Source organism: Brassica rapa, chromosome A02 (genome assembly GCF_000309985.2).
Source record: "Brassica rapa cultivar Chiifu-401-42 chromosome A02, CAAS_Brap_v3.01, whole genome shotgun sequence".
NCBI lineage: Eukaryota > Viridiplantae > Streptophyta > Magnoliopsida > Brassicales > Brassicaceae > Brassica > Brassica rapa.
In genome coordinates, this window is record NC_024796.2 from 10,978,223 (window position 1) to 11,005,028 (window position 26,806).

The window sequence follows — 26,806 nt, forward strand, 5'->3', positions numbered from 1 at the left end:
TGACCCACTCTTGGGTGTGCGTCCGTGCCGCTAAAGGGTTCGGTCTCTAGTCTAGAACACTACGGTGGGACTAGGACACTCGGTTATCAAAAAAAATTATCGAATCTCTCTAACTAAAATGTACTGATAATTTGTACAGTCAAACTATAGTTTACATTGTATCCTAAACTAGTATCGCAGGCAATACCGACAATGAGGCGTTACTTTATGGTTATTTTCTTCTAATTTGATGTGATGTTTGGGGAAGATAAAGATGCAACCCGATGTTGTTGCATAAAAAAGTGAGCTTACGAAGCCTAAAGTGGATAGAGAAGATTTTAGAATAATATATCTATTTATATGTATTATTATTTATGAAGTGATTTAGCTGATTTGTCACGCTCTCTATAGTTTTAGTTAATTTTGCTTATTTGTCATATTTTTATTAGTTTTAGATTAAATCATCAATTTATTAATTTAAATAATATAAATATTTCAATTTCTAATTAATTTATTAATTTAAATAATATAAATATTTCGAAATTTCTAATTGGAATTATGATTATAATTATTTTAACTTTCACAAAAAATTTATTAGTTTTTAGCTTAAATTATTAATTTATCAATTTAAATAACATAAATATTTCAAACTTTCTAATTGGAATTACAATTATAATTATTTTTAAAACGTTTGGACCAATTCTTATTTTCATATGATGTAAGATGTTTTAAACTCTATAATTTCAATTTTTTCATTCATTTAGTTTTTAACATCTATATTTATGTACTTTTGATATTTGTTTTTAATAGTTGGAGTTCAATACTATGAGCAAATCGGTTTTGTTACATGGAATTTGGAATTATGAATTAAGTATTCTGAATTACTTCAGTAGTTATTTCACGTATATATTTTATTACTGTTTAATCTATAAGAAAAATATGCTTTGATATTAAATTTAGAGAATTGTCTATGTAATCATGTTATCAACATATCTTTAATGATTTAGTTTCTAAAACGGTTAAAATTAAATATATTTTTAATGAATAATTAGATTTATCAGTATATAATTAACCATAAATTAACTTTAATAATAAAACTATCATCATCTATTGTTTCTTTTATTAAAAGTAAACTTATGAAATATTAAGATAAGTCAATGTATATATTGATCAAGTAAACCAATGAAATATTGTCATTATCTCAATTCGTTTTTTTTTTAAATCTTCAAAATTATCAGCGAACTTTAGTTTTTATTTATTTTTTATTTATTTTGTTCTTATTTGGATTTTTTGTGTTTTTAGTATTTTTTGGTAAGTTAATTTATGTTTATGGTTCAAAAATACAAAGTAGATTAAGAGAAACCAAAAGTTCACATTCTTACTTTACTTTATTATGTGGAATATTTGATATGTAATTATGATCTTATGGTCTCGTAGTTTTATAGCTTTCTTAAGAAGACGTAGGTTGAAAAAAAAAATTAAAGAGAACTAAAATGATTAAGAATATAAAGAATAAGTTTTCATGATGTTTAAATCATAATACATATATTACTAACTAGGTGTTTTGCCCGCGATGCGGGCTTAAACATTTTCATAAATTTTTAAAAAGTTCTTTGTACACTATATTCATTATACTAAAATAAATCTTAAAATAATTCCATATTCTATTTTTAAATATATAATTTATGTTTTTTAATTTTTTACTAAAAAACCTTTTTCAGATAATAATACAATATATATATAGAAATTATCTTTTTAATTATATTTTTAGATTAATATTTAGTTATATAATTATGTTTTTAACTTTTCACTAAAAGACTTTTTCAAATAACAATACAATATATACAAAAATTATCTTTTTTTAAATTATATTTTCAGATTTTGGATAATTCTTACTATTATTAATTTTAATCAATTATCTAATCAAATAAATTAAAATTTCGTTTTTATTTTTTAATTTATTTATACATTTTTTTCATTAAGGGTATAAACGATATTAACCACTCTAACTTTTAACGTGAGAAGTCGATTCCAAAAATTTACTTCGCAAATAATAGTATAGATTATTAGTAAAACGATCATGCCCGCATGTGCGGGCAAAATACCTAGTCAATAATATAAAAAATCATTTTTAAAGAGAAAATAAAACAATGTATGGGTTTCTTTTAGAAGAGTGTGGGTTGCTCTGTTGTACATATGTTTTGCCAAAGTTTAATGCTTTATTTGAGTAGTTTGCTCCTGTAAGCTGTAGTAATGGAATAGTACCAACGCCTTGGGTGGCCACGGCTCCGGTTCACTGTGTTCCTGCCGTTAAACAAAAAAAAATAACGAAACCACTTTCCTTAGCAACAAAGGAATTATGACAACCAGAATCCACAGCATAAAAGGACGTAAACTTGAATGATTAGTATTCAAACCCATTATCACAAAAGTTAAAGGCATTTATTTTGAAGTACAAATTGTGAAATCAAGTAAAAAGCATTTGATGGGTGAATATGCCATATTTGAAACCAGATCAGAAAAGAAGGTTAGGAATCCTTTTTATTTTTGTTTGGACATCTGAAATTTCATTAAATACAAAGAAGGATACATTGTCAAATATATTGCCAACAGAAAAAAAAAAATCTCAGAAAAATCTTTGAAATCAAAACTGGTGAAAAACGAAAATTTTCTACAGACTGAAATTTCAGATGATATTTCAAGCAAAAAGTGTTATTTAATCCAAAATAGAAAATAATTTAAGAACGAATCAAAACCGGGACTTGTAACTAACATCAAACAACCATTATACTGTCACTTATCTCATGTTGTTTTGTTCAGAAATGAACATGCGAAATAAATAAAACTATTAGCACCATATTAAACTGGCTTATAACCAAATCATATGATTAGGCTAGGCAGTTTGTAGATGGTGAAAACAGAGAATGTCACTAAACATGTTCACTGGGATAGTTTAGGAAGGTCTCTTCGAAACCCATAGTGGGCGATTCTCGAGTCAAGATTGTTGGAATGACAAGGATATAGTTAGACAAAAGCAAAGGACAAATGTCAATGATGTAGGGAAACCAATGAAGAAAGATACTTAACTTCTTAGCGGTTTTCGTGTACCGAACTCTTTTGTACAATCATTCTCTGATTCTTCCAATAACAGCCTTAATCTTACTTATATTTCCAAATCAATGTTTTTTATAAGTGAATCTAAATTCTCCAGGGCCCCATTGTGCGCTTTACACTTTAAAGCTCCCCTCCAAATCCCAAGACGTGATGATATATAACAAGACTATATCTACAGGAAGGAACACACATGAAAGCAGAAGGGATACAATCTCATTGTCATTATCTCTAACCCTCTTCTTTTTTTTTTTGAAGAAGAAAAGAAAGATACTCTGATTCTTCTTGTCTCCCTAAGAACAGAAATGCTAGGTTACAGTACAAGAATGATGCTTTGTCTTCTTGTCTGCATAGGATTACTATCAGACAACCGATATAAGGTCTCAGCCCTGAGAAATAGAGAGTTTTTCCTCAGGCAAATACAAGGAGAAGAAGCTAGAGTTGAGCCAGGTGAAACTGTTAAGCTAAGGAGCATTGATATTCATTCTAGCCACAACCGTGAAGGTCAAGGAACGCTCATCGGACACCGGCGCATTCTTGAGGAAGTTAACCAGAGCAAAGTTAAAGTTGAGAAGACACAAGCACAAAAGGATCAGACAAAGGACTCGTTCCAGTCAAGCAAGAGACGTGTAAGACGAGGATCAGATCCTATTCACAACAAATCCCAGCCACTTTCTTGAGTGGCAATGTGGCACAACAACAATCAAATATAGAAAAGAAAGGCGCAACGATCAAAACCTTATCAAGCTGGAGGTAGGTTAGTTGTTTTTTTCTTAGGTTTTGTTTTCAAGTATAGGTTTGATAAACACACAGAACATTGGCTGTTGAAGGACAGCACCGTCTGTTCAGACACAGCAGTCACCAGGAGAATACATATTTGTTTTTCAATACATTTTTTTGACTAAAAGTGTTCACTCTTTTGTTTGCATTAGTTCTAAGTTTCTGGATAAGTTTTGTTCTTTTCTGCATTGCTTTGGCTCCACCAAAAATATATCTTGTGTATATACAATAGCTCAGAGGTTTTGATTGTTTACAACATTTTGAGCTTAAAAGGTAACCAGTTATATCTTTCTAACAACTTATCAACAAGTGAAAATTGAAAATCCAAGAAAATCAAAGTTCTCTAAGCAAACCCTTGCCTGCAAGAAACCATAAACCTACATTTGATAGAACAGAGAATTTTCCGGTTCAAATTTCATATTCCTTGCTTCTCTCGTGGATAAGATCGGATCACTGATGACACGTAGCAGTAAGAGGAACCTTAAAGCAATTGCAGTCACACGAATGTTTTGTTTCCAATAAATGATTGGAAGTGCAGTGTCTACATGCGATGCGAGTATGCGACCCAACTACGGATCAGTCGTCTCGGCCTACACGTTTAACCGTTACTTGAGAGTAGATATTAATCATTATCTGCATAATTTAGCTATTAAGCCCAGTCCACAAGAAAAATATTTATTGGGCCTATTCCTCCAGGTGTTTTGTGCTCGACGGCTAAAGCTAGAAGAATTTCATCTTATTAAACCTACAAGAAAAATATTAGCATGGTAAAAACTAAAAATAGAAACACTCATCAACAAACATATGTTGATATCTATGGAATTTTGGCTAGTATAGTTTGTATTAGTAAGGAACAACTCTCTCGTTATTTTTTCTATTGTTTTTCTCTAATATTTCGTCATCAAAATTTGCTTCTCCAGCTTATGCAGGTGGACTTCCTTAGTCATAGCGTAGACCGAGATTTCTTTTTGTTCGTAGTCATCTCTTTCAAATGGTTGTAAAAATTTGTAGTTTAAAACTAAGATTTGCAGATATAATTACTGATTTAGATGGTTAGATATAAATCACTCATTTTGCCTCTAATCAAGCTCCAAATGCTCCAAATGCACCAAATGGCATCTCCAACACTTGATATGGACTTATGCATGAAAATAAAATCTAATGATGTCTAAATACTATTCTAAATGATCAATTTTATATAGTTAAAATCATGCAAATTCATAAAATATCACATATCAAAAAGAAATTGGGCTCTTGGACATCTAGAGCTCCAACTATGGCAGATTAGTTGACCCTAATCTCCTAGGTTATCTTGGGTATAAACGGAGTTTTAGATGTATGCTCCGGAACTTTTTTATGACATGGAACTATTGGGATATCAAAGGAGCGAAAATGTCATAGGAAGATCTGTCTACGCAAAAATCTAAGGGATGTATAGGCCTCTGTGACCTCATCTCTTGGAATAAAACTCATGAAGTTAATTTGGATGTTTTTTCAGAGCTGGCTCTCTTTGGATGCCATGATAAGGAGTACTTATATCTGTCCTCTTTTTTTAGGATTTGAATGATAAAAGCTATGCTTTCTATTGGATGTTTTGGAAGATCTTCAGTTTGTCCCCAAAGACTCTACTTTTCATCATAACTGAAGTAAGAAATTGTGTCTCTGCACTGTTTTGGTGAGATCCTTGGATCCCTTTTAATCCATTAAAGTATTTCTTGGCATCGGAAAGCATATTCTCCCTTGAAGTCTCTTTATCTTCAACAGTGGCTGACTTGAAATCTGATCATGGCTGGATTTTTCTACATACTAGACCACACAAGCAATTTCTTCTCTTCTCCTACATTTTCTCTCTTCAATCGTCTACTGGATCAGACTTGGTAATCCAGTATGTGGGTGATTCAAAGAGTAAATCCTTCTCTATGTTGGTGTGGAATAACCTTTGAGTTGTTTGGTACCAGTAAGCATTGGGCACCTTTAATTTGGAAGGAAACTACTCCAAGACATGCAACTACTACTTGGTTATTCATCTTAAATCGGAACCCTACCTTTGATCGCCTAGCTTTATGGGATGCAGAGATGGAGACTATTTGCCTCCAATGTGGTGAATGGGAGGAATCCCATGACTATTTATTCTTTGAATGCTCTTTCTCATATGTTATTTGGGATACTCTATTGAACAAGTTATGCTTTTCATTTCTTTTGCCTAGAAAAATATCATGTTTGGTTGTCTAACCCTCGTGTTGACTCAAGAGTTAAATTGGTGGTTCTTCAAGCATGACATGCTGCCATTTGTGAATTCTAGCTTGATAAGGTTAAGAGGTTGCATGATGGATTATCTATGCCTTTTTGAAAGTTGTGAGATATATTATATCATCCTTATGAAATAAATGTTTAGCAATAATCTCCTCATATCATGCTTTTTGAGCATCGCTTAGCAAATTTCTGATTCAGCACACCATAAATTTTGCTTATGTTTGCTCTTGTTCTTGTTTGTCATCTTGTTCTCATCTATCAGTGTAGTCTAATTTTTCTTTATTTTTTCTTTTAATTTGATGTCTGATTGTACCATATATTTTATAATTTAAAATTAATAAAAAAAAACTTTTAACAGAAAGAAGAAAACAGAACAAAATCAAATAATAACCATAAGAATTGAATTCTCGAAAGCTATGTAGTATCTTTTGGTCATATATTTTGTACTATAAAACATTAAATTTTCCAAAATTCTCCATTATAACATTTAACCTTAAGTTTGACAGAAATATATGAACATATATCATGGACAATTTTATATAACGTTTTGTTGTCTACTTTATAATATTTCAAGTTTTGAAAATGTGAATTTATGTTGGGGCGGTGGAAAATATCATTTTTGCATTTATAAAAGATAATTCGACTATTTTGACAATTTTTAATATCGATTAATTTCTATTTTAAGAAAAACTAATTTGGATACATAATTCATATGTATTGAAAGAAAAATAAATAATAATTTGACCTACTAAACTTAATTTTTAAATGTTTTACAATTATTTCGTAAACAAATTTATTAGCTGAAGTGTTTATGTTATCCAAATTATTTCTTTGACTATTCCGCTATTACAGTGTTTCCATACAAGTCATGTTTACAACGTGGCAAATAATCATTACAATTAAAAATTAGACATGCTAGATATAAAAGTTACGCCAAAATGGTCCATAATTATTCGACATCTAAATTTCGGCTATACTTGACGTTTTGTTCCAATCCTAGTGGCAAAATTGCGTGATGCGCGTGCCATTTGGTCATTGACAAGATCGTTAGGACAATGTTCAAATCCATATTAATGATGCTGTTTGACCCATGAGTCTTATAATTCAGAGCTTAAAAGATTCTAATTGTAAAACCTAATTAAATAAATTGTTACATCAATATCATGTCAACGAAATTATTAGTAGAGTTATAAACTCGATTATTATTGTGTGGTTAGAATATCGCCGATAGTTGCGATTTGGATCCTAATTAGGCGTGATTGGTGACTAGGTTTGTCATAAACGACAAAACGTAAACCTACTTTAATTTGTCATATTCAATATATCTGTACACAGAACACTGATGTAAATTTAATTAGCTTTTCCATGATATATATCTTCTTCTTCTTTTTATATAATATGCGTTAATTTTTTCTTCTCAATTTGCGTTATACTCTTGTAATGTAGCTACACATTCATTCGTCTAACTGGAATCATGTGTATCAACGCGAAGAGTCTATAGAGAACCATGGATTCGCCATTTCCAAGTTAAAGCAAACTTGACCACTATAATTGTATAAGAGTTAAATTATCTTAGTTTCAAAAAAGAGAGAGAGTTTAATTATCTTAACAGTACACTACTCAAGGCTCGAGCTCTAAGTAACGTACACTATTAGACCATCTTCAATCCATACTTATTTTTTCTTTATAATTCCCACAAAAATAGAGTAACTATATTATAGAGTAAATTTTGCTCCAATGGTTTAATCTATAATAGAATTACTCTATTATAAAGATTTCATTTTTTCACTTTATATTTAAAGTGAAAAAGTGAAATTCCTATATTTTTTCTTCTATAATATAATAATTATATTATAGATTAAACCATTGAAGCAAAACTTACTCTATAATAAAGTTATTCTATTTTTGTGAAAATTATAGAAGAAAAAATATGTATGGATTGGAGATGCTCTTATAATTTTTATAGAAGTTCGATAATTGATTAAAAAAAGTAATGTTGGATTATAATTCTTTTTTGATTAGAAATTTTAAATAATCCCAATATATAAATTTTTAAAATAATAATTGAAAGTGATTATAAGAGAAGGACATACAAACATAAACTACGACACAAAGCTAATTAATAACGTAACCAAGATGCAAATGAAGACTAAATTGCGGCGCCACCATAATGAGACGAAGAGGTCGGTCGAACGATAAGAATATCTAAGATAGTGGTTAAGGAAATTATACATAATTTGTATGATTAATTACAAAATGATGTTTGGCATTTGTCACGGCAAACTTTTATTTACACCATTATTGCAAAGTATGAAGCATTCACTGAAAACAAATACTCAAAAGTGTTTCTAATGCCACAAATGACATGTAGCACACTTGCACAAATCAACTATTTTGGAGAACACGTAATACCTATACTAGAAAGAAAAATAAAAAGACTCTGTAGTACACTAAGATAAATCGGTAAATGGGGAAAATTTCCGTTTTAGTCTTTTAGACCTCTAAACCCAACAATTGCCATTATATAAAACAAAATGAAATAAATAAAAATACGTCCCATATAACCATATTAATTGTATGACCGTTGACAAAAAAAAATATAGAAAAGGGTGAAATTGAAGCAGATAGAAATACAGGGGTGGGACAGAAAAATTTACAAACATATGGTGCTCTAGCGTGAATTTTCAAAAAGAAGAAACTGTATTGCAGGGCAGCTGGAATTGTCCTTAAGTACGATGCATGTAACGGGCATTTGCCACGTATACACTCTGGACTCAATCCTTCCCTCTCTCCGTCGAATATATTCCTCTCGACCAACAAGTTACCCACTGGTGAAAAAGTGAAAAATCTTACAAACGTCCCGTATAATCATTGAAGAAAAGCTTGTGACGCGACTCAATATTCTATATAGTCTATAACGTATAAATAGATATCAAAGTGAATATAAGGGCAACATTATTGGTAGGACTTTTTTATGAGTCCTTAGCTTATTTTATTATGTTTTTATGTTAAGAGACAAAGCTTAAGAGACAATCCCTAAAGTATAGATTATTGGTAGGACTTTTGTTGTCTCTTAGTAAAATAATTATTTATTTTTTGTATTTTTTAGGAGTAATGATATATAAAAGATAAGTTTTAAATAAAACATATAACATTAAAATTGAAAACATAATTAAATTTCAAAGTTGCAACAAAAAAAAAATTTGGAAAAAAATTACAAGCTTAATAAATAAAAGCAAACACACATTTTATTCAATGCATAGAAAGTTACAAATTATATACAATTTTACTAGCATTTGTATACAATTTTACATTGTCAAACTCATGCGAGAAGATGTCGACGTTGTCACAGCATTACACATTATACATGATCATAAACGTCAGTACAGCAACATTAACGAAAACGAGACAGAGAGATCATTACAACAGCCTTGATCAGCTCAGCTTGATCAGTAACGTCATTAGAGCAACATAAAAAACAAAAAATACAGAGAGTTCATTCAAGCTTCTGCTCAGCAACATACAGAGAGTTCATTCAAACTAAGACAGTAACAAGTACAGACAATAAGACAGTAAGACAGAGCAAACACTTAACAAATTTAACAAATTAACAATAAATCCGCAGACAGAGCAAACACTTAACAAATTTAACAAATTAACAACAAATCCGCAGACAGAGCAAACACTTAACAAATTTAACAAATGTCAAGTCGAATTCAGTTTCATTACAACGCATCACTTGTTTATATGCACACAGAGCAAACACTTATAAACTTTACCACGAATTCAGACTGACAACAGTTTCATTACCACACAGAGCAAACAGTTAATAAGCACACAGAGCAAACACTTAACCACGAAATCAGTTTCATAACCACACAATTTTTACAATCTATTATACGGACACCACAAGAATACAATCACACACGGCACAAGATTCTTTCTAATGAGACAAATACAAAACACGATTTTGAAAATCCTAAATCTACAAATCTAAAATACTAATCGCCGTCTCGAGAGAAGCCGCGAAGCCCCGTCGAGAGAGAACGCCCCGTCGAGTGAGAAGCCCAATGAATCGCCGTCGAGAGAGAAGCCCTAAGAAGAAGAAAGTGAATCTCGGACGCACATCAATTTTGCTCTACCAGTTTATCATCAACGGCGTGCAACATGCCACGTGGTTCGTAAGGACGCAAGCCAAAACTTCTTAATTAAGCGTCGTCCCGAATGTTTTCCTCTTTTTTCATTTAAATTTCTACCCCTTATTCGTAGGACTTTTGGCTAAGAAGTGCCGATAATCTTGCTCTTATTCAAAAAAACAATTCTCTGTTTCACCAAAATAAGAAAAAGTAAAAAGAAAAATTGAGTTGTAGGTTTTCATTTGATGGTATACAGTAAGTTTATGTGTGTTTTGGACGTTTGTAGGTACGCACTTATTGCATTTTTAAAGTCTTAATTATATTTCATCACTGCCATGTTCTTTACCGATATAATTACATCATCGTCACATGCACTTACTTATATTTTCAGTTTAATACTAATATATAAATAAAATAAATACCACAAAACCTAATCTCCTCTTTAACTACGTTAACCAGAAATGAGTTAACACACTATAAAAGACAGAACATAAGTAAAGCAATGGATTTGTCTTCAAAACACAGACAAAGATTAGTAAACTCTACTATCACCGGTGAACTAACCGTCGCCGGAGAAATGGGTATCTGTTACAAAGAGTGTTTGAAAAATCACGCGGCCAACCTCGGTGGTCACGCGCTCGACGGCTGCGGCGAGTTTATGCCGACCCCCACCGCAACACCCACCGATCCTTCCTCTCTCCGATGCGCCGCTTGTGGCTGCCACCGTAATTTCCACCGCCGTGACCCTTGCGACCATCTCAATTTCCTCCCCGTGCATCCCACTTCCTCTCCCTCCGGCACGGAATCGCCGCCGTCTCAGTCGCTTCACCACGTGGCCTCCCCTGTTCCTTGCTCTTACTATGCTTCAGCTCCACATCACGTGCATCTCTCCCTCAGCTCCGGTTTCCCTGGACGGTCAGATCAAGATCCGACGGCTGTAAGATCGGAGAACAGCTCAAAAGGAGCAATGAGGAAACGGACGAGGACCAAATTCACGCCGGAGCAGAAGATGAAGATGAGAGCTTTCGCCGAGAAAGCAGGTTGGAAGATCAACGGCTGCGATGAAAAGTCGGTGAGAGGTTTCTGTGGCGAGATTGGGATTGGGAGAGGAGTTCTTAAAGTATGGATGCATAATAATAAGTATTCACTTCTCAACGGGAAGAACAGCGAGATCTTGTCTATGGATCATCCTCGTCTTTGTCTGAACACTCACAGTTGTAACAATGGTGGAGAAGACGGAGACACCGTTGATGGGTCTTCCTCTTCTTGATCAGCTTTGGTGAAGCTAATTAGAATACTTAAATCTGGGGTTAAAATTATAATTATGAGCGTTAACCGTTCAATCTTATAATAGTAAGTTCTAACATGTAATGGATCAGCGATATATATGCAGTTTAAAAATATTAATGCTCTTTTCAGGTTTTTACTTTTATTTTTGGTTTGAACGTGATATTCAGAGATCGTAATTACTACTAATTTTTTTATCAAAGGTTAAAGTGAAAAATGTCACCATTCTAATTATAGTAAGTACATGATCCCCAATTACGATCGAGGAAATCAAAAGATTCGTTGGTTTATTTTGTATACTATCTTCATTATTATTCAATGTTATATTCTGTATTAGTGGAAATAATCTCCTGAGCTTTTAGGGTTAAGTAAGTAGATAGTTTGCTTAATTATGATACAACGTGGTTATTAAGATGGCAACAAACTATGTCGTGGCTGAATATGATTAGAGCATCTTTGCGGCACTTTTTGTTGATTTATTAGTGTATTATAAATTTTATAAAGTTATAAAAATGCGGGCTTATCTTCATTTTCTTCTCACCTTTCCATTTAAGACAAGCTTCGGACAACAGCAATCTCGCTTACTTATCCTAATTAAGGATAACATAGATGTTACGATTAAAATAATATAGTATAACTAGGTGAACTTGCGCGGAATCAAAACAGGAATGCATATTATATGTTCAAATTTTTTTACATATTATTATTTATTTTGTGTCCATTACATATTATTCCCTTTGTATCACTTTAATTGGGTTTTAAAGTTTTTGTACTTGGATTAAAATAATACAAACTTCTATACAATTTATCTTGGTTATATAAAAATATCATTAAATGAAATTAGTTCAACCAATAAAAAAATATAATATTTTGTAATTGGTCATAAAGTTTAAATGATATAAATAAGAACATCAATTATTTTGAAGCAAATTTTTTTTCTCTAAACACCATTTAAAGTGATAAGGAAAGAGTATGAAATAATAAATATATTGAATAATTGAGAAGCGAACAACTATAATGTATATAATTAAGTTGGAGTAATTAAATAAATCAAAACAATTCCTCTTGTCTACAATCATTTTAATTGGTAAATAAATAAAAACAATCATTTCATTTACTTATAATTAAGTTTAAATGACATCGACATAGATATATAGTATATTTTAATATGGATATTTATTAATTGAAGCTATCTACTCATATAATTTTATTAACATTTGTATATTTGTTGTACCAAAAAAATTAAACCATTAATAATAAAATTTCCAGTGTTAGATTTTTAATAATTTTAGTAATTTATAATCGTTTTAAAAAATACATACAAATTTTAAAATTAAAATATTAAGGTCTTAATTTTGCAATGAAAATTTTGAAATTAACATATTTATGTATTTTATATGGTATATAGTTTAATTTTAAATATAAATATAAATATATATATATATATATATATATATAATCTGATCTATTAAATGAAACTTCTTATTCATATGATTTATAATCATTGATATCTTGTTATAACAAAAAAAGTTAAACCATTGATCACAATTTTTTAATGTGAGATTTTTAACAATATTAGTAATTTATAGTCTTTTTTTAAATTCAAAATATAGTATATAAAAACTAAATTCTTTATTATATAATTAATGTGATTGTTTATTTTATTTTTAATAATATAAATTAAACAAAAATGATGAAGACTATATAAATTGTTATCAAATCTTTATTATTCAAAATTATTATTTTTTATATATATGTTAATCATTTTAGGTAATTCCGTAGTTTTTATTTAAGAAAAGAAAAGAAAATATTTTTTACACTACTAATCAATTTTATATTTAATTTAATAAAGGTATAATATATGTTTGGATGAACCACTAATTTTTTTTAAAAAAATATAAAAATCATTAAATGTAATGCTCCTCAATTAATATTTAAAGATACTCTATTCAAGTGTCTGGCTCTCCCTGCACCACTGATCTGCTTGTCCAATGATATTAAATATACATTTTACACTTTTATGTATTTCTTTTTTTATTGTGGTAAACATTTTATCCTCGTCTTTGGAATTTAGTTTATGGGGATATATATGTTTCCGCTAGCTATTGTATTAGACCATGTATTTATCCTTGAATGAAGTTATCCCTATTGTGAGTGGTAAACATTTTATGTACTCACCAATCAGAATGAATTCAAGTGTATAAGCCTCGGTTTCACATTTGGATATTTATCTAGATTAGGATAGGATCAGTGGAGAAGATGGCATTTGCCCCTATAGAATGTACAAATCTTTTGTAACTTAACCAAAATCTAGTTATTTGCCCTTATTAAAAATTATTATGTTTAAGCCTTATACTTATATTTATATATGATTTGCCTTCTATAAAAAAAGGTTCTCAATATCATCCTTGGATCGGATATTTCAAATTTTTGCACTTTTGGATTTATCCTCTTTAGTCCCATTCAAATATTTCATAAGTACGAGTCGGATTTTATTAATACCACTTTTAAGTTTATATTTTTTTCTCAAAAAAAAAAGTTTATACATAATTTGTAACACTTCCTTAGTTCTATAAAATTATCATATATCATTTGGTTTCATGTTATATCAGTTCAGTTCAAATATATAAATAATAAAATTAAAAGGAAAACATGATCAAGAAAGTATTTAACTCTATAAAATTAATCGAACATACATTAATCCGACAAAATAATAACATTACAAAGTTTACACACTGAAATACTAAAAACGGTTTTAAAGATAAATATTTGGCCGGTTTGTTTATTGCAAATGCAACACTATAATGTGAGAAACATCTTGACCACCATGTTTACTCCTATGAAACAAAATAACATCAAAACAAAGTCTTAAATCAAACATTAATAAAATACAACGTTTGAAGATAATATGCATTACCTTAGCGATAGAAACATAAAGTGGATTTCTTATTTCAATGAACAAATTCTGAAACAAAGAGCAAAACAAAGAGATCATTATAAACAACTTGAATACAGCTTTTTCCGTTCGAGTTAAATTAATAACCCTTCGAATTCATATGTGTTTTATAATATCCTACAAAATCCATTAAGATATTTTACATCTTGGATCGGATATGGATCAAGTTTTTAGGTTTGGATCTTGGGTTTCTGATTTATGCCTAGGCCTACATACGTATAACAACTTTGTATTTAAGCTTAAGTACGAAGCCGAATCTGAAGAAAGATAACTCAGTACGATCCTCGCCAGACAGACCAATTTTGTAGGTGATTAAATAGTGTACTTGTGATGATTATTAGTTTACAAAACATTCGTAAAATGTACTTACGGTAATATAAGATGCATTAAATAAATAATGTGTGAATTTAGAGCTGACGACAGTGCCTTTATCTTAGTGATAATGATGTCGTTCATGCACACATAGAGGTATGTAAGGGTTTCAGAAATTTTGATGATACAACAACTTTAGCTAATATTATAGGAGAAGCAGTACTATATATATACATGCAAACATTTTTATAATTTAATAAGCACTGATTCATTGTTATCGCAAGATGGACGAATGCAATATAGACTAATATTGACAAAGATATCTTAGAACCAATCTCATGGCCGTATCAATCTAGTCAGCTGAGCCACTGTGAGAAACTTGAACCTGCTTGGTTTGAACTTGATCACGAATTAAGTGATAATTAAGTGAAATATATGTTTACACAAAAGTAAAACACATGATTAGTACATAGATATGTGACATGAACATTGTCATACTATAACCGAACTATCAAATTTTAGATTATGTTAAAGGGAATTAAGAAAGAAATACTAGTTTGGAAGTACTTGCAACATGAAGCGCCGCTATAGAAAAAAAAGACGATTTCTGCGTTCTCCTTCTCCGGTGGCCGGCGAGCTTTGTCGATGCCGTGAGAAGGCCTTTAGTGTCTTTAGTCTTAGTTGAAGCTATCAATATCCCTAGAGACCTTTGGATTCAGATCTGACTTCGATCTGATCTTGTAGCTGGCGTGGGTAGCTTAATCAGATTCGTAGCTTTTTCTGGTGCGCGGTGCAGGTTATACCGGCTCTGATGTGGGGTGGTACTTCTTCCATCGGATCTGGATAAGTTGTAAACTCTGTTGGCTCATAGGTGATTGTCAGGCTTATCCCCTCTTTGTCTCTGTCTTGGATGTCGTTTGGTTTCAGTCTCGGTAGCTGTCTAGTTTCTATGTCTTTTTCGTGGTCTACATCCATTACCTTTCGATATGAGTTCGGTTCTGCAACAAGATAGCCGTTATGGTGTGATCTTGTGTAGCTTCATCCTGAAGCTACTTTGTGGTGGCAACTCGAGGGAGTGTAGCGGATTATGTTAAAGGGAATTAAGGTTTCTTCAGCATTTTAGAGATTGATGGGTCTTCCGACTACCTGGTCTTGTCGTTCGACTTCAGTGCTTGTTTTTAGTTATCTTCAGCGGGTGGAGCTTCAGTGTTGTGAATATGTGCTGTCTCTTGGTTTGTAACCAACGTTTTTTCCGGATTACTTGGTAAGACGCTTTGAAGCAGTGGCTCAATTGCATGATGTTTTGGAGTAGTTATTTGCCAATCGTCGTCTTTAATGGTTGCTCGAGTTGGAGATTTGTTCTCTTGTGGCTTCTTGTTGAAGAAGCAGCTTTTGTGTTGTGGTTTGTTCGTGGGTTCAGAGGGGAACCGTTCTTGCTGTCATCGCTTTCTCGCTCATATCTTCTTCCAGCTTTTTTTAGCTCCACAGCTCCAACCTTGTTCTCTTCTTTCAGTTTAGTGTTTCAGTTAAGTTGATGTTTCAAACTATCTCTGGGAGGTTATTCTTACCTCACCGGCTTATGACTCCGGAAAGGTACCTTTGTCTTCTCTGTGTAATCTTTGGTTGAATTCAATATAAATTTACCAGATGAAAAAAATACAGTAAAACCTCTATAAATTAATAATGTTGGGACTACATCAAAATTATAATTTTTTAATTAATTTATAGAAATATTAATTTATCGATATACTAATTGAACGAAAAACTAAATTTGGAACTATAAAATTATATTATTTTATAGAATTTTTTAGTGTATATTAATTTAGAGTATTAATTTAAAGAGGTTATATTGTAGTTGCAACATAGTTTTACTATGGTAAGATATAAATGTAAAACCTAATGACTAAGCAAACTCCACTGGCCCAATTCATATTGTGTTTACTTATATTAAAAGCCCAATGTCCATGTATTTCTATTTTCTGAGGAAATAGATATGTCTCATGTAACATGAGATTTAAAAAATGGATTTAAAAAATGGACGTTTAGGCCCATACGTAAAGAAGGGAAGAACATGTCAGCATCAATGGTCCAACCCAGACCTACTGAGACACGTGTAGAACTGCATCTCCCTCGCACGTTGAAAATGTAGATAATTCCAAATTGACAATTGAATTGCTGAACACCATAAGAAAGGACCAATACACGATACGAGTCACATCTGAATAAAAACGGAATATTGAAAAAAAAAACATAAAATGTACATCTGCCAAATACATTAATTGTCAATTAACTACAGTTTGGACCGTGACAAGCTCATTACTGCATGAGTCATGCAATGTTTGGACGGTCGAAAGGCCAAAGCTCGCACGCAGTTATGTCATCATACTCGACCCATCGGTTTACCTACAAGTGTCTACCAGAAAGCTACACTACATATAACATAAAAATTGCTGATAATTTTCTATTACTCGCACAAATTTACCAAATAAATTGAGTTAAAATGATGGTTTAACTCTTTTTTTTTGTTGTGTCAGCAATGGTTTAACTCTTAAAAGATGAGTTTAGTGAAATGAATAGTTGTAACTCCAAGAAAAGAAAAGGAGCATGTGAACCAATGAATGTGTTGAAAGCAAAGTGACAAATGGATGAAGAACCCGAAAAGCAATGCAAATATATTGACTCTTGAGTTTTTCCATGTTGAACAGTGTCCGTTCTCCAAGACATAAATATTCTAGTAAAATAAAGAAAACAATTTAAATTAGAGTTATTCGAATAAATAAGAAGGTAGTAACGTATTGACCGAGAATAAAATAAAAAACTTTATTCTGCCTTTCGGACATCTTAAGCATAGGCAAAATTCTCTAACTGATAAAAAAAACATTTTCTATTTATTGTCTTTAAATTGTTCCTAACCAAAAAATGAAAAATCATTCGTACACAAAGAAGAAGAGTCAGTGAAAGGATCGTTGCCGTGTAATGATGAAATCATCTCCCAACCACAAATCTCGCAGCTGATTGAAGAAAAATGTTTTGTGCTCTGTTGAAGAAGAGAAAACAAAACGTTGTCGTTTACTTTGTAACCACATAACACGTTGAAAATATCGAGATGGGTTTCAACAGAGGTTTACTTACGACGAAGACTTATAGTTCTTGTGGTGGTTTGAAGCAGTTTATGTACGGAAACGCTTTCACGACTCTCGATGCTTTCTGGGTTTCTCTCTGTAATCTCTTCTTTCTCCTCCTCGCCTCCATCTTCAGGTACTGTACATACGTTTTCTTCTTTCTTGTTCTCTCCTCTGTGTTTTGGTTGATTAATGGGTTTTGTTTTATTAGAGTTTATTCAGACAAAGAGACAAGCTTGGTCGTGGTTAAGACTAACAACAACAACAACCCAAGAGAGTCCTCTGTTGATGGGAGTTCTCTGGTTTCGATCAGCAAGAGATGCGATTATTTATCCGACAAGAGCATCACTTGTTACGTAGAAGAAACTAAACCTGTCCGCTTTGTGTTTCATGATTATTACCCCTCTGCTGTACAAGAGGAGATGAAGATGATAACTTTCTCTGATGAATCGAACACGAGTTTTGTCCTGGAGAAACCGTTTGTAGCTGACGACAACAAGTTGGAGACATCACTATCGGAAGGTTGTTTTATAAAGGAACACGTGAAGGAAGAGATGTTGGTTTATGAGTTCATGAGTTGTGGTGTCTTAAAAGGACTTTTAGCTCACGAGAGTTTTGCTGGTTGTGAAGATAACTTGTTCGAAGAGGAGGAGGAGGATGAGTTTATAGAACTCAACCCAAGTTTCCAAAGAGAAGAAGAGTCAAAGATGGGTTTTAATGAAGAACAAGAAGCATATGATTTTGATGATGATGATGATGATTCAGATGATGATGATGAGTATGAGCATAGTGATGTGATCGAGAAACTGAAAACAGAGATAAGGACAGCGAGAACAGGAGGGTTGTGCACCATTCTCGAGGAATCAGAGACTCCATTACAAGAGCTGAAACCACTCAAGATCGAACCAAAACCAGATCAGTTCAAAGACATGATCGGTGAGGTTCACAAGGTTTACAAGAACTACGCTGTGAAAATGAGAAAGCTCGACGTCATTGATTCTCAGATGATGCATTCCATCAGTAAGTCAACATCTCTTTCTAACATGTATTACTATATTAGCAATGACATCTCTTTTAATCTTTTGTCTGGTGAGGTCATATGGTTGAATAATGTCTCTTTCCTTCTTAAATATTGTCTCAACTACTCAATATATGTATATGGTTGGTGGGGTCTATGGTTAACATTTTTTAATTTGATTTTTAACAGGTTTGCTAAAGCTAAAACTAAAAGATTCATCTAAACCAAGCAGTAACATCGTTAAACCTCACAAGTCTCAGAACCTATGGCCATTCAAGAAACATAAGCTTGAATGTGACCCGATTGAGAGACTTGTGAAAGAAGCGAGCAGAGACTTTGAGACTGTCTACGTAAGCCAACTCTGCCTCTCGTGGGAGATGCTTCGTTGGAAATACACAAAACTCTTGGAGTTTGATTCTCACGTTGCTACTACTTATCAATACAACTTAGTTGCTGGAGAGTTTCAACTGTTCCAAGTCCTGCTTCAACGGTTTGTGGAGAATGAGCCGTTTCAAAGTTTATCTAGAGTTGAGACTTACTTAAAGAACCGTCGCCATTTCCATAACTTCCTTCAGATTCCACTTGTTAGAGGTAACAAAAACATGTTTTCACTATTCTTGAGTTTATCCTGAGCCTTTGCTAATGCAAGACTCTCTTTTAGCATGTGGAAGTGAGGTGGTTGAACATGATCCGAGTATAAAAATAACATTAATTTAACTTTTTTTGAAATATATGTTTATAAATTTAGGATTTATAGATATATATATTTTTTAAATATGAGAGTTATTTACTTTAAAACTACACCATTATTTGGCTACTACTTTTTGAACCGGGCCTAGAAATAATTTGAGACAGGACTGGCTAACAGTTTTCAGTTTTTTCTCAGATGATCGTTCTTCAAAGAGTAACAAGAAGTGTAGAAACGAAGGAGAGTTCGCGGTAAAGATTGAGACGTTAAGAGAGATTATTTTAGAATCAGTGCATGTTTTCTGGGAGTTTCTTTGTGCTGACAAAGATGAGTTTAGTTCTGTAATGAAAGTTTCTCACCAAACACAAGTCTCTCCGCAAGATCCTCTAGATCTTGAGCTCTTGACAGAAATGAGAACCAATCTCCAAAAGGTATTTTATTTAACTCTTCTTTCATTTTGTTATATCACATCAACTTTTTTTATATACTCAAGACCATGTTCTTGGCCTCTATGCAGAAGGAGAAGAAATTAAAGGAGATACTGAGAAGCCAAAGCTGCATAGTGAAGAAGTTGAAGAAGAATGAGTCAAAGAGTAGTAGTGTAAGAGTGAAGGATGAGTTACTGATAGCTCAAATCGAACTGAGAGTTGTTTCAAGAGTGATGACCATGTCTAAACTGACAACTGAGAAGTTGGTTTGGTGTCAGGAGAAACTTGACGGGATGAGTTTTAATGGTCGGAAGATTCACATGGAACCGTCTTTCTCCTTGTTACCTTGTTAGAGTTGCCTCTGCTTAGATATTTAGATGAGAGATCCAGGAAGATGATTTTTTTTTTTTAAATTGTCTTTGTTCCTGAGAAAGAAAGAATGTTAGAGCTATACTGAATGTTCTGTGGTGTTATCTTAGTTTTGTTTCTCTCGTGTATTACTATTACCGGAGAACGAATTTTGATCTAAGAGAACATCACAAAGTAATGGTTGTTACAGAATCCTTAGTTCAGGACAATGGTAGCTCTACTTGTATTGATAGTTCAAGTCCTTTGTCTGTTACAGTTTCATGATGTTTATATGTTATTATTACATGGCGACATGGGAAATTTGTAGAGCTCTGACGAGTGTCTGTGCGGTGCTAGGCATTGGGCTGGAACCGAAGTAAACTGAACCGCGGACTTTTGGTTTAGGCGTTTAGCTAAGACAATTTTAATTGTTTCCCGGTTTGGTTTAACTGAAAATAAACAAAAATTAACCCAAATACACCGGATATAACATCTAAATAATTTTGTGTATTTTTCACCGAATTAACTGGACAAACCGATAAATAAAATGATCTCAGGTTCATTCAGGAGGACGGACACATAGTAATATTAAAAACCGAACCGAATAATCCGAATTCTAAACCGAATTGAAATATAATTTGGTTTAATTCGTCACAAATATGTATGTGGGGGTTAGTCCGCGGACTTAAAGCCCGAGTCGTAAATAGGCTTATAAATAAATAACTAAGAGAAGATGGACTCTTATGTAAAGCCCAATAAGCCCGAATGTAATCAAACTAACAAATCTTGTCCGTTGATTTATCAAACATCAAGATAATCTGATCCGTCCAATCTAGGGCATTAGGGAGTGTTAGAAGTAGGAAGGGGCTTTAAATAGAGATTGTAGCATATAAAGTACACTTCTCGCTCCGTCAAGCCAAAAACCCTAAGAGGAGAGTGTGTGTGTGTGTGAGCAGCAACAAAAAATGGTGCAGCGTCTTGTATACCGTTCGCGTCACAGCTACGCCACCAAATCGAACCAGCACAGGATCGTCAAAACCCCTGGTCTGTTTCTCCTCCCTCTGCTCAGTTCAGTTCTCCACCGATCAAATGTATTGAGATCTTGATTTTTGGCAGGTGGTAAATTGACATACCAGACCACTAAGAAGCGTGCAAGTGGACCCAAGTGCCCCGTCACCGGCAAGCGTATTCAGGGTGTAAGTCCTTTTAGATGTGCCCATTAGTTAAAATGTATTAGATTGATACCTCGAGTTGATGTTATGCAAATGTACTAGCTTGGTTCCTGTTTAGTCTAGGTTGATTTGGTCGTGCTTATTGACGGTCTTGTGCTGGTTAGATGAATCCACACCAGGACATAACTTTATCATAAGCTACATTTAGTGCCGCCTTTGTCTTTTCAATGTTTTCTCCTTTTTAATGTGAGGACATTACTGTTTTACTTGGTGGCAGAAATCTCTATCATGTTCCAAAATTGTTACATTTCTTACTAGGTGTAGATTGTTATGTATGTTATTGCCATTTCTATCTGAATCTAACTCCTATGTTATGTTTCTTCAGATCCCTCACTTGAGGCCGGCTGAGTACAAGAGATCCCGATTGTCTAGAAACAGGAGGACCGTGAACCGTGCCTATGGTGGTGTGTTGTCCGCTCTTGCTGTTAGAGAAAGGTTTGTTCTTGCGCTCATTTCTTTCAACCAAGCATAATTTTCAAATCTAATTCATGTTTTTTTCTGTCTTGATAGAATCGTTCGTGCTTTCCTTGTTGAGGAGCAAAAGATAGTGAAGAAGGTGTTGAAGCTTCAAAAGGCCAAGGAAAAGGTTGCTCCCAGGAGCTAGATCCTCTTTAGCTTTTTTTTAAAAAAACATTGTCTACTTGCCAAATTCTAAAACTTTTTGTATTCGTTTGCTTGACTTTGTCGACATTTCTCAAAATGTTTGGTTATGGTTTCTCTTTCAAATGCTGCGTTTAACAATTCACGTTTTCTACTTATTTGGTGTTTACAATGTGATTTACATTACTCGGTTAATAAATTGTGCAATTTAAAGCAGCTTAATCCGAGCTACCTAATTATTTGGTATAACTGGCTATTAAGACATGATTAAGCTGTATTCCGAACTTGAAATGAGATGAACACATAGCTTTGTTCGTTGTTACATCTTTGGTAAGAATAACAACCATTTTTTACGCAATCTGAATGTGACAATGGACATATAGCTTGCTCTTCTTTCTGTATTCACCTGAGGGACAAATGCCCTTCTTACACTTTGCCCATTGGTTAACTATCGATGCAGACTAATTGAGAAACTTGTACAAGTTCTCTCTCTTATGGCAACAAGTCAGTCCATTAGAAGAAATGCAGTTTTGCTCTCCCGAACCAGACTGCAACCACATTGGCATGTACAAGGATCTCTACTGTCACTACCGTGCTAACCACAGGGCCACATGGGATGAGCTCACCTTTTGCTCTACCAGTGACGGATGGCTACACATCAGTGATTAAGATTTTAGTTCTTCAGGAATGCAGAGAGATGGTCCATTGGTTGCAGAGTTGTCCTATCATCTCTCTTACTCTTACGGAGTTAAAACTATGTCGTTTGGATTGGGTGAAATGGATAGTATTCAGAAACTGAGCTTCCAAACTCCTTCAGGGGCATCATCTGTGTTACTCACTATTTCTTGGATCAGCGGGCGGATTGAAGATGAAAATTTGTATCCACCTGCTTGGAGAAGAACAGGAACAAGAAGCTGAAGTTTGAAGTTCATCAACGTGGATGCTTCTGAACAGATCTTAGATGTATGTATGTGATAAACCTTGACTAAACAGATCTTGTAGATAAATAAGTAATTAATAAAAGAGGTTGTTGTATAAATCACATAAGACATGCAAAACAAAACAAAACAGAGCAGAACATCAACCCAATAACGTATATATACAAATCTCAAACTCCAGCTAAAGGCAGGCAAAATGCAAATCAGTTCTGTTTCTGATCATAAAAGTATCCATCCACTATCCAACCTCAAGGAGACACAGAACATTACTCAAAAGAAACTCAATCATCTTTGAATTCTTTAGTGGGACGCGCTTCAAACCCACCACCTTCTCTCTTCTCAAGAGAGTAAGGCATGTAAGTTCCAAGAATCCGATCCCACACGGAAAAGAAAGGCTGAGAGAAATTGTACTTGCTCCCATAAAGCTGATGATGCACGTCATGGTAAGCCGAGTTGTTCTTGAACACCATATGGAACAGGTTCCCGGGGAGGCAGAGACCACAGTGGTCGTCCACAGTCTTGATCGTGGCGAAGGAGAAGAAGAAGATGGACGTTCTCGGCGACATACCGGAGATCAGGAAAGACAAGGCGCCTCCGACTGTATCCAGTAGAAGGCCTTCCACGGGGTGGTTGTATAAAGCTCCGTAGGCGTAAGGGACGATGAGACGGTGGTGCTGAGAGTGGATGTGTTTGTATAAGAACTTGTTGTGGTGCATGTATCGGTGCATGAAGTATTGCCATGTGTCGAGGACTATCATGGCGATTATAAACTGTCTGGTTAGGACTAAAAGTGAAAACTGTTGCGCCTTGTCTGCTTCCGCATCACTTCCAGTGACCTGCGTAGACAATGGATGTTTGAAGAGGGTTTAAAGTGAAAACTAGCACAAACAGAAAATAAGATACAGAACCAAACCAAGAACTCATGATAAGACAAAGCCAAACCAAGAATCCATGATGCTGATTCATAGATTATAACACCACTCCTAATATCACCACATAGTAACTCATATGGAATCTCTAATCACCATAATATTTCGTTTGCATATCTTCTCATAAGATTAGCTGATAAGAGCCAGAGCCGAGATTTTCCTTTAAACCAGAATAACATTTAAGGATCTTAAGACAAAACCAAAGCAAAGATAAGAGTCCTAGGATCAATTCTAGAGCATCCTAAGCTCTCCCAAGTCCCCAAAACAACTGCCAATCACTCACTTCACTACTCTACAGCTTTAACTATCACTGAAATGAACAGTCTAATTCACGGGTAATGAAAAGACTCAACGAGAAAAGCAACTTAACAGCCAATCTATTATGATATAGCTTTCAGATGAAAAATCCATTTCTTCAACCTTTTGAGCTTAAGATTCATATCCAACCCCCAAAACCTAACTCGTTCAGACAAAACTGCAACTTTAACAAACGTTGGAGTCAACATACGAATCATTAATGCAGATATCTCTTTATTGGGTGAAAGCTACCCATCAACACACAAAAGACTCAACCTTTTTCACATAAACCAATCTTCACCCACCATCAAATACCAAAATTACCCAAAAAGGTGGATTCAAAATAAAAGCTGAAAACTTTACCGTGAACAAGAGGATAGCGACAGCAGCTTGAACGAGCTGTTGGAGAAGAACTCCTTTCACGACGGTTGATTTGGAGACGAGATTCTTCTCTTCCTCCTCCGCCTTTGTATGCAATCTGAATCTCTCGAGAGAAGACAGCGCCACGTAGATCCCAGAGTACAGCCAGTAAACGACGATCGGAGCTACGGTGCCAAGCAATTCGTCGGAAACAGAGAAACCCATCATCCCTAATCGCGCTTTATCTCGTCGGCTTCAGATGTTTCATCAACCGAGTGGGTTTTCTCAAGAAAGGAGAGAAGAAGATTCGTAAAGTTTTGATTTTTTTTTTTATCGGTGATTGGGCTCGTTAGGGTCTGTGTTTGAGTTGACAAATCAACGGAGAGACAAAAGACAACAACAACACTCGTGTTTTGTCGAGGAGGGACGTGGCGGATCACTACTCCTTATGTAGGAGTTTGCTTACGTGGCGGAATCTTGAGCGATGAAAACCAGTATGGGACTCCTTTAACCTTGGATATGTAACAAATATCTCGTTAGCGTATGTGATTCTTAAAAGTTTGCTATGCTGTCCGCTAAACCGGTGCCGTATAAGTTCGAAGTTGGTTATTGAAAATTTGAATGAAGAACGAGATTTAGGGTTCACATCAGTCGTCCACAAATCACCCAATCACGCCGTCTACAAATCGTTATCCACATAATACCTGAGTGTCCATAAATATCATTTCCATTAAAAACAAAATTGTCCATAATTTATAGGTGACCCATAACAAAATATCTATCAAGTAAAAAGTGTATCTACAACGTGTAATAGAAAGTAAAAAAGTGCTCCTTAGTGTAACAACTCTAAAAACAATATGACTAGCTAGCTACAGCTGCTTATGTCACATTACGGTTTTGGAAGTTAAGATCAAATATAAATGTTATGATTCCTCCATTTGATAACATTAGTCAAGCCTCCTAAGCAAGTATTAGATTTTTTATTTGAGCAAACTGATATTAGATATTTTTACCTTTAGCGATGGAAACTGCAGAACCTACGATGACTCGACAGGGAGTGTTTAAGTTTTTAGGGCGTGTTTTAGTAGAAACTTTAGGTATTAGGATTAGGATTAGCATTGGAGAATATATATAACGGTATTATTTGTATCATATTGGGAACTAAAAGAATATGGAAGTTAAGAAAAAAGGAAAACGTAACTTTGGTTATCAATTTACATATTTGTCAATATTATTTATTAATCAAGAAAAATATATTTGGTTATCAATTTGGTTTTACGAACCATTTGGACTGAATAAAACATCAACCAATAGGGTTGACAAGATTTGGTTTGGGTCGGTTTAACTTTGGTTGGTTTAGTTTAGGTTGGTTCGGTTCTTTTGTCCACGCCTAGTACTCATGAACCCAAACATTGATACTACTAGCTAGTGTCTACTTACTAAACAATCGGAACTTACGATTCGATTTTTGCAGGTTCTTTTTGATCCTCATGCTTTTTACTCGATATTTGAACTGTGAGACTTCGGTCACGGCGTATTACTGTTTTTAAAAAAATTGAGCATTAAGGGTTAATAAAAGTGGTTGTTACATAGAGGAATCATGAGGATTTTGTTTTGGAAGTCTAGCAATCTGTTTGATTCTTTTATTTCATAGTCATCTTAACTACTTACAAAGAGCACATAAGTTGATCTATGCATGAAAGATAAAACAATGCAGTCCTAGAGTGGCTTAGCTGGAGAAATTTTGAATAGAAGATATTCAATTTTTTCTATGTATGCTACATAAAATGTTTTGGTAAATCACTGTTGTGGCGTTACTGGCAGCTGCTTATTGGTGTCTTTTGAGCTTAGGGGTCTGGCTCTGTTCAAACTCTTATTTGCGGTTTGGCTACAGTTCCTCAGTCGTTTTCGCGTGCTTGTTTTGGAGCTCCCACTCCTGTTCCTCAAGCCTCTGCAGGAAAGCTTGGCTGGGTGGCTCTGTCTTACTGACCGTTGGATTGCATCATCTCCTCCGAGGTTGTTGCCGAATTTA

At 33.8% G+C, this 26,806-nt stretch overlaps 6 protein-coding genes and 1 non-coding gene across 8 annotated transcripts in view; 5 read left to right on the top strand and 2 right to left on the bottom strand.

The window, feature by feature from the left end:
• LOC103852615 (SNF1-related protein kinase regulatory subunit gamma-1-like) overlaps positions 1-26,806 on the bottom strand; it is a 423,770-nt gene that overhangs the window by 270,209 nt on the left and 126,755 nt on the right. The window lies entirely within an intron of this gene.
• On the top strand, positions 1,956-9,530 carry LOC103852595 (CLAVATA3/ESR (CLE)-related protein 45). The gene has a single exon (XM_033285039.1). It carries the CDS (start codon positions 3,396-3,398, stop codon positions 3,768-3,770), a length of 375 nt encoding a protein of 124 aa, XP_033140930.1. The 5' UTR covers positions 1,956-3,395; the 3' UTR covers positions 3,771-9,530.
• On the top strand, positions 10,522-11,691 carry LOC103852596 (zinc-finger homeodomain protein 11). The gene has a single exon (XM_009129499.3). It carries the CDS (start codon positions 10,762-10,764, stop codon positions 11,527-11,529), a length of 768 nt encoding a protein of 255 aa, XP_009127747.1. The 5' UTR covers positions 10,522-10,761; the 3' UTR covers positions 11,530-11,691.
• On the top strand, positions 13,878-20,732 carry LOC103852597. 2 transcript variants are annotated; one of them, XM_009129501.3, is made up of 5 exons: positions 13,878-18,072; positions 18,159-18,956; positions 19,144-19,545; positions 19,841-20,073; positions 20,160-20,732. In XM_009129501.3, exons 1-5 carry the CDS (start codon positions 18,015-18,017, stop codon positions 20,421-20,423), a joined length of 1,755 nt encoding a protein of 584 aa, XP_009127749.1. In that variant the 5' UTR covers positions 13,878-18,014; the 3' UTR covers positions 20,424-20,732. The 2 variants fall into 2 exon arrangements, with proteins under 2 accessions (XP_009127749.1, XP_009127748.1); XM_009129500.3 differs by having other exon boundaries at positions 13,880-18,072; positions 18,148-18,956.
• On the top strand, positions 21,242-22,466 carry LOC103852598 (60S ribosomal protein L34-2). Its single transcript, XM_009129502.3, has 4 exons — positions 21,242-21,462; positions 21,535-21,614; positions 21,976-22,085; positions 22,161-22,466. Exons 1-4 carry the CDS (start codon positions 21,384-21,386, stop codon positions 22,252-22,254), a joined length of 363 nt encoding a protein of 120 aa, XP_009127750.1. The 5' UTR covers positions 21,242-21,383; the 3' UTR covers positions 22,255-22,466.
• LOC117132293 lies at positions 21,788-21,873 on the top strand. The gene has a single exon (XR_004455851.1). It is a non-coding gene; the product is annotated as a small nucleolar RNA snoR110 (small nucleolar RNA).
• Positions 23,232-25,200, bottom strand: LOC103852599 (sphinganine C4-monooxygenase 1). Its single transcript, XM_009129503.3, has 2 exons — positions 24,778-25,200; positions 23,232-24,024 (listed from the first exon to the last, which is right to left on the bottom strand). Exons 1-2 carry the CDS (start codon positions 25,000-25,002, stop codon positions 23,470-23,472), a joined length of 780 nt encoding a protein of 259 aa, XP_009127751.1. The 5' UTR covers positions 25,003-25,200; the 3' UTR covers positions 23,232-23,469.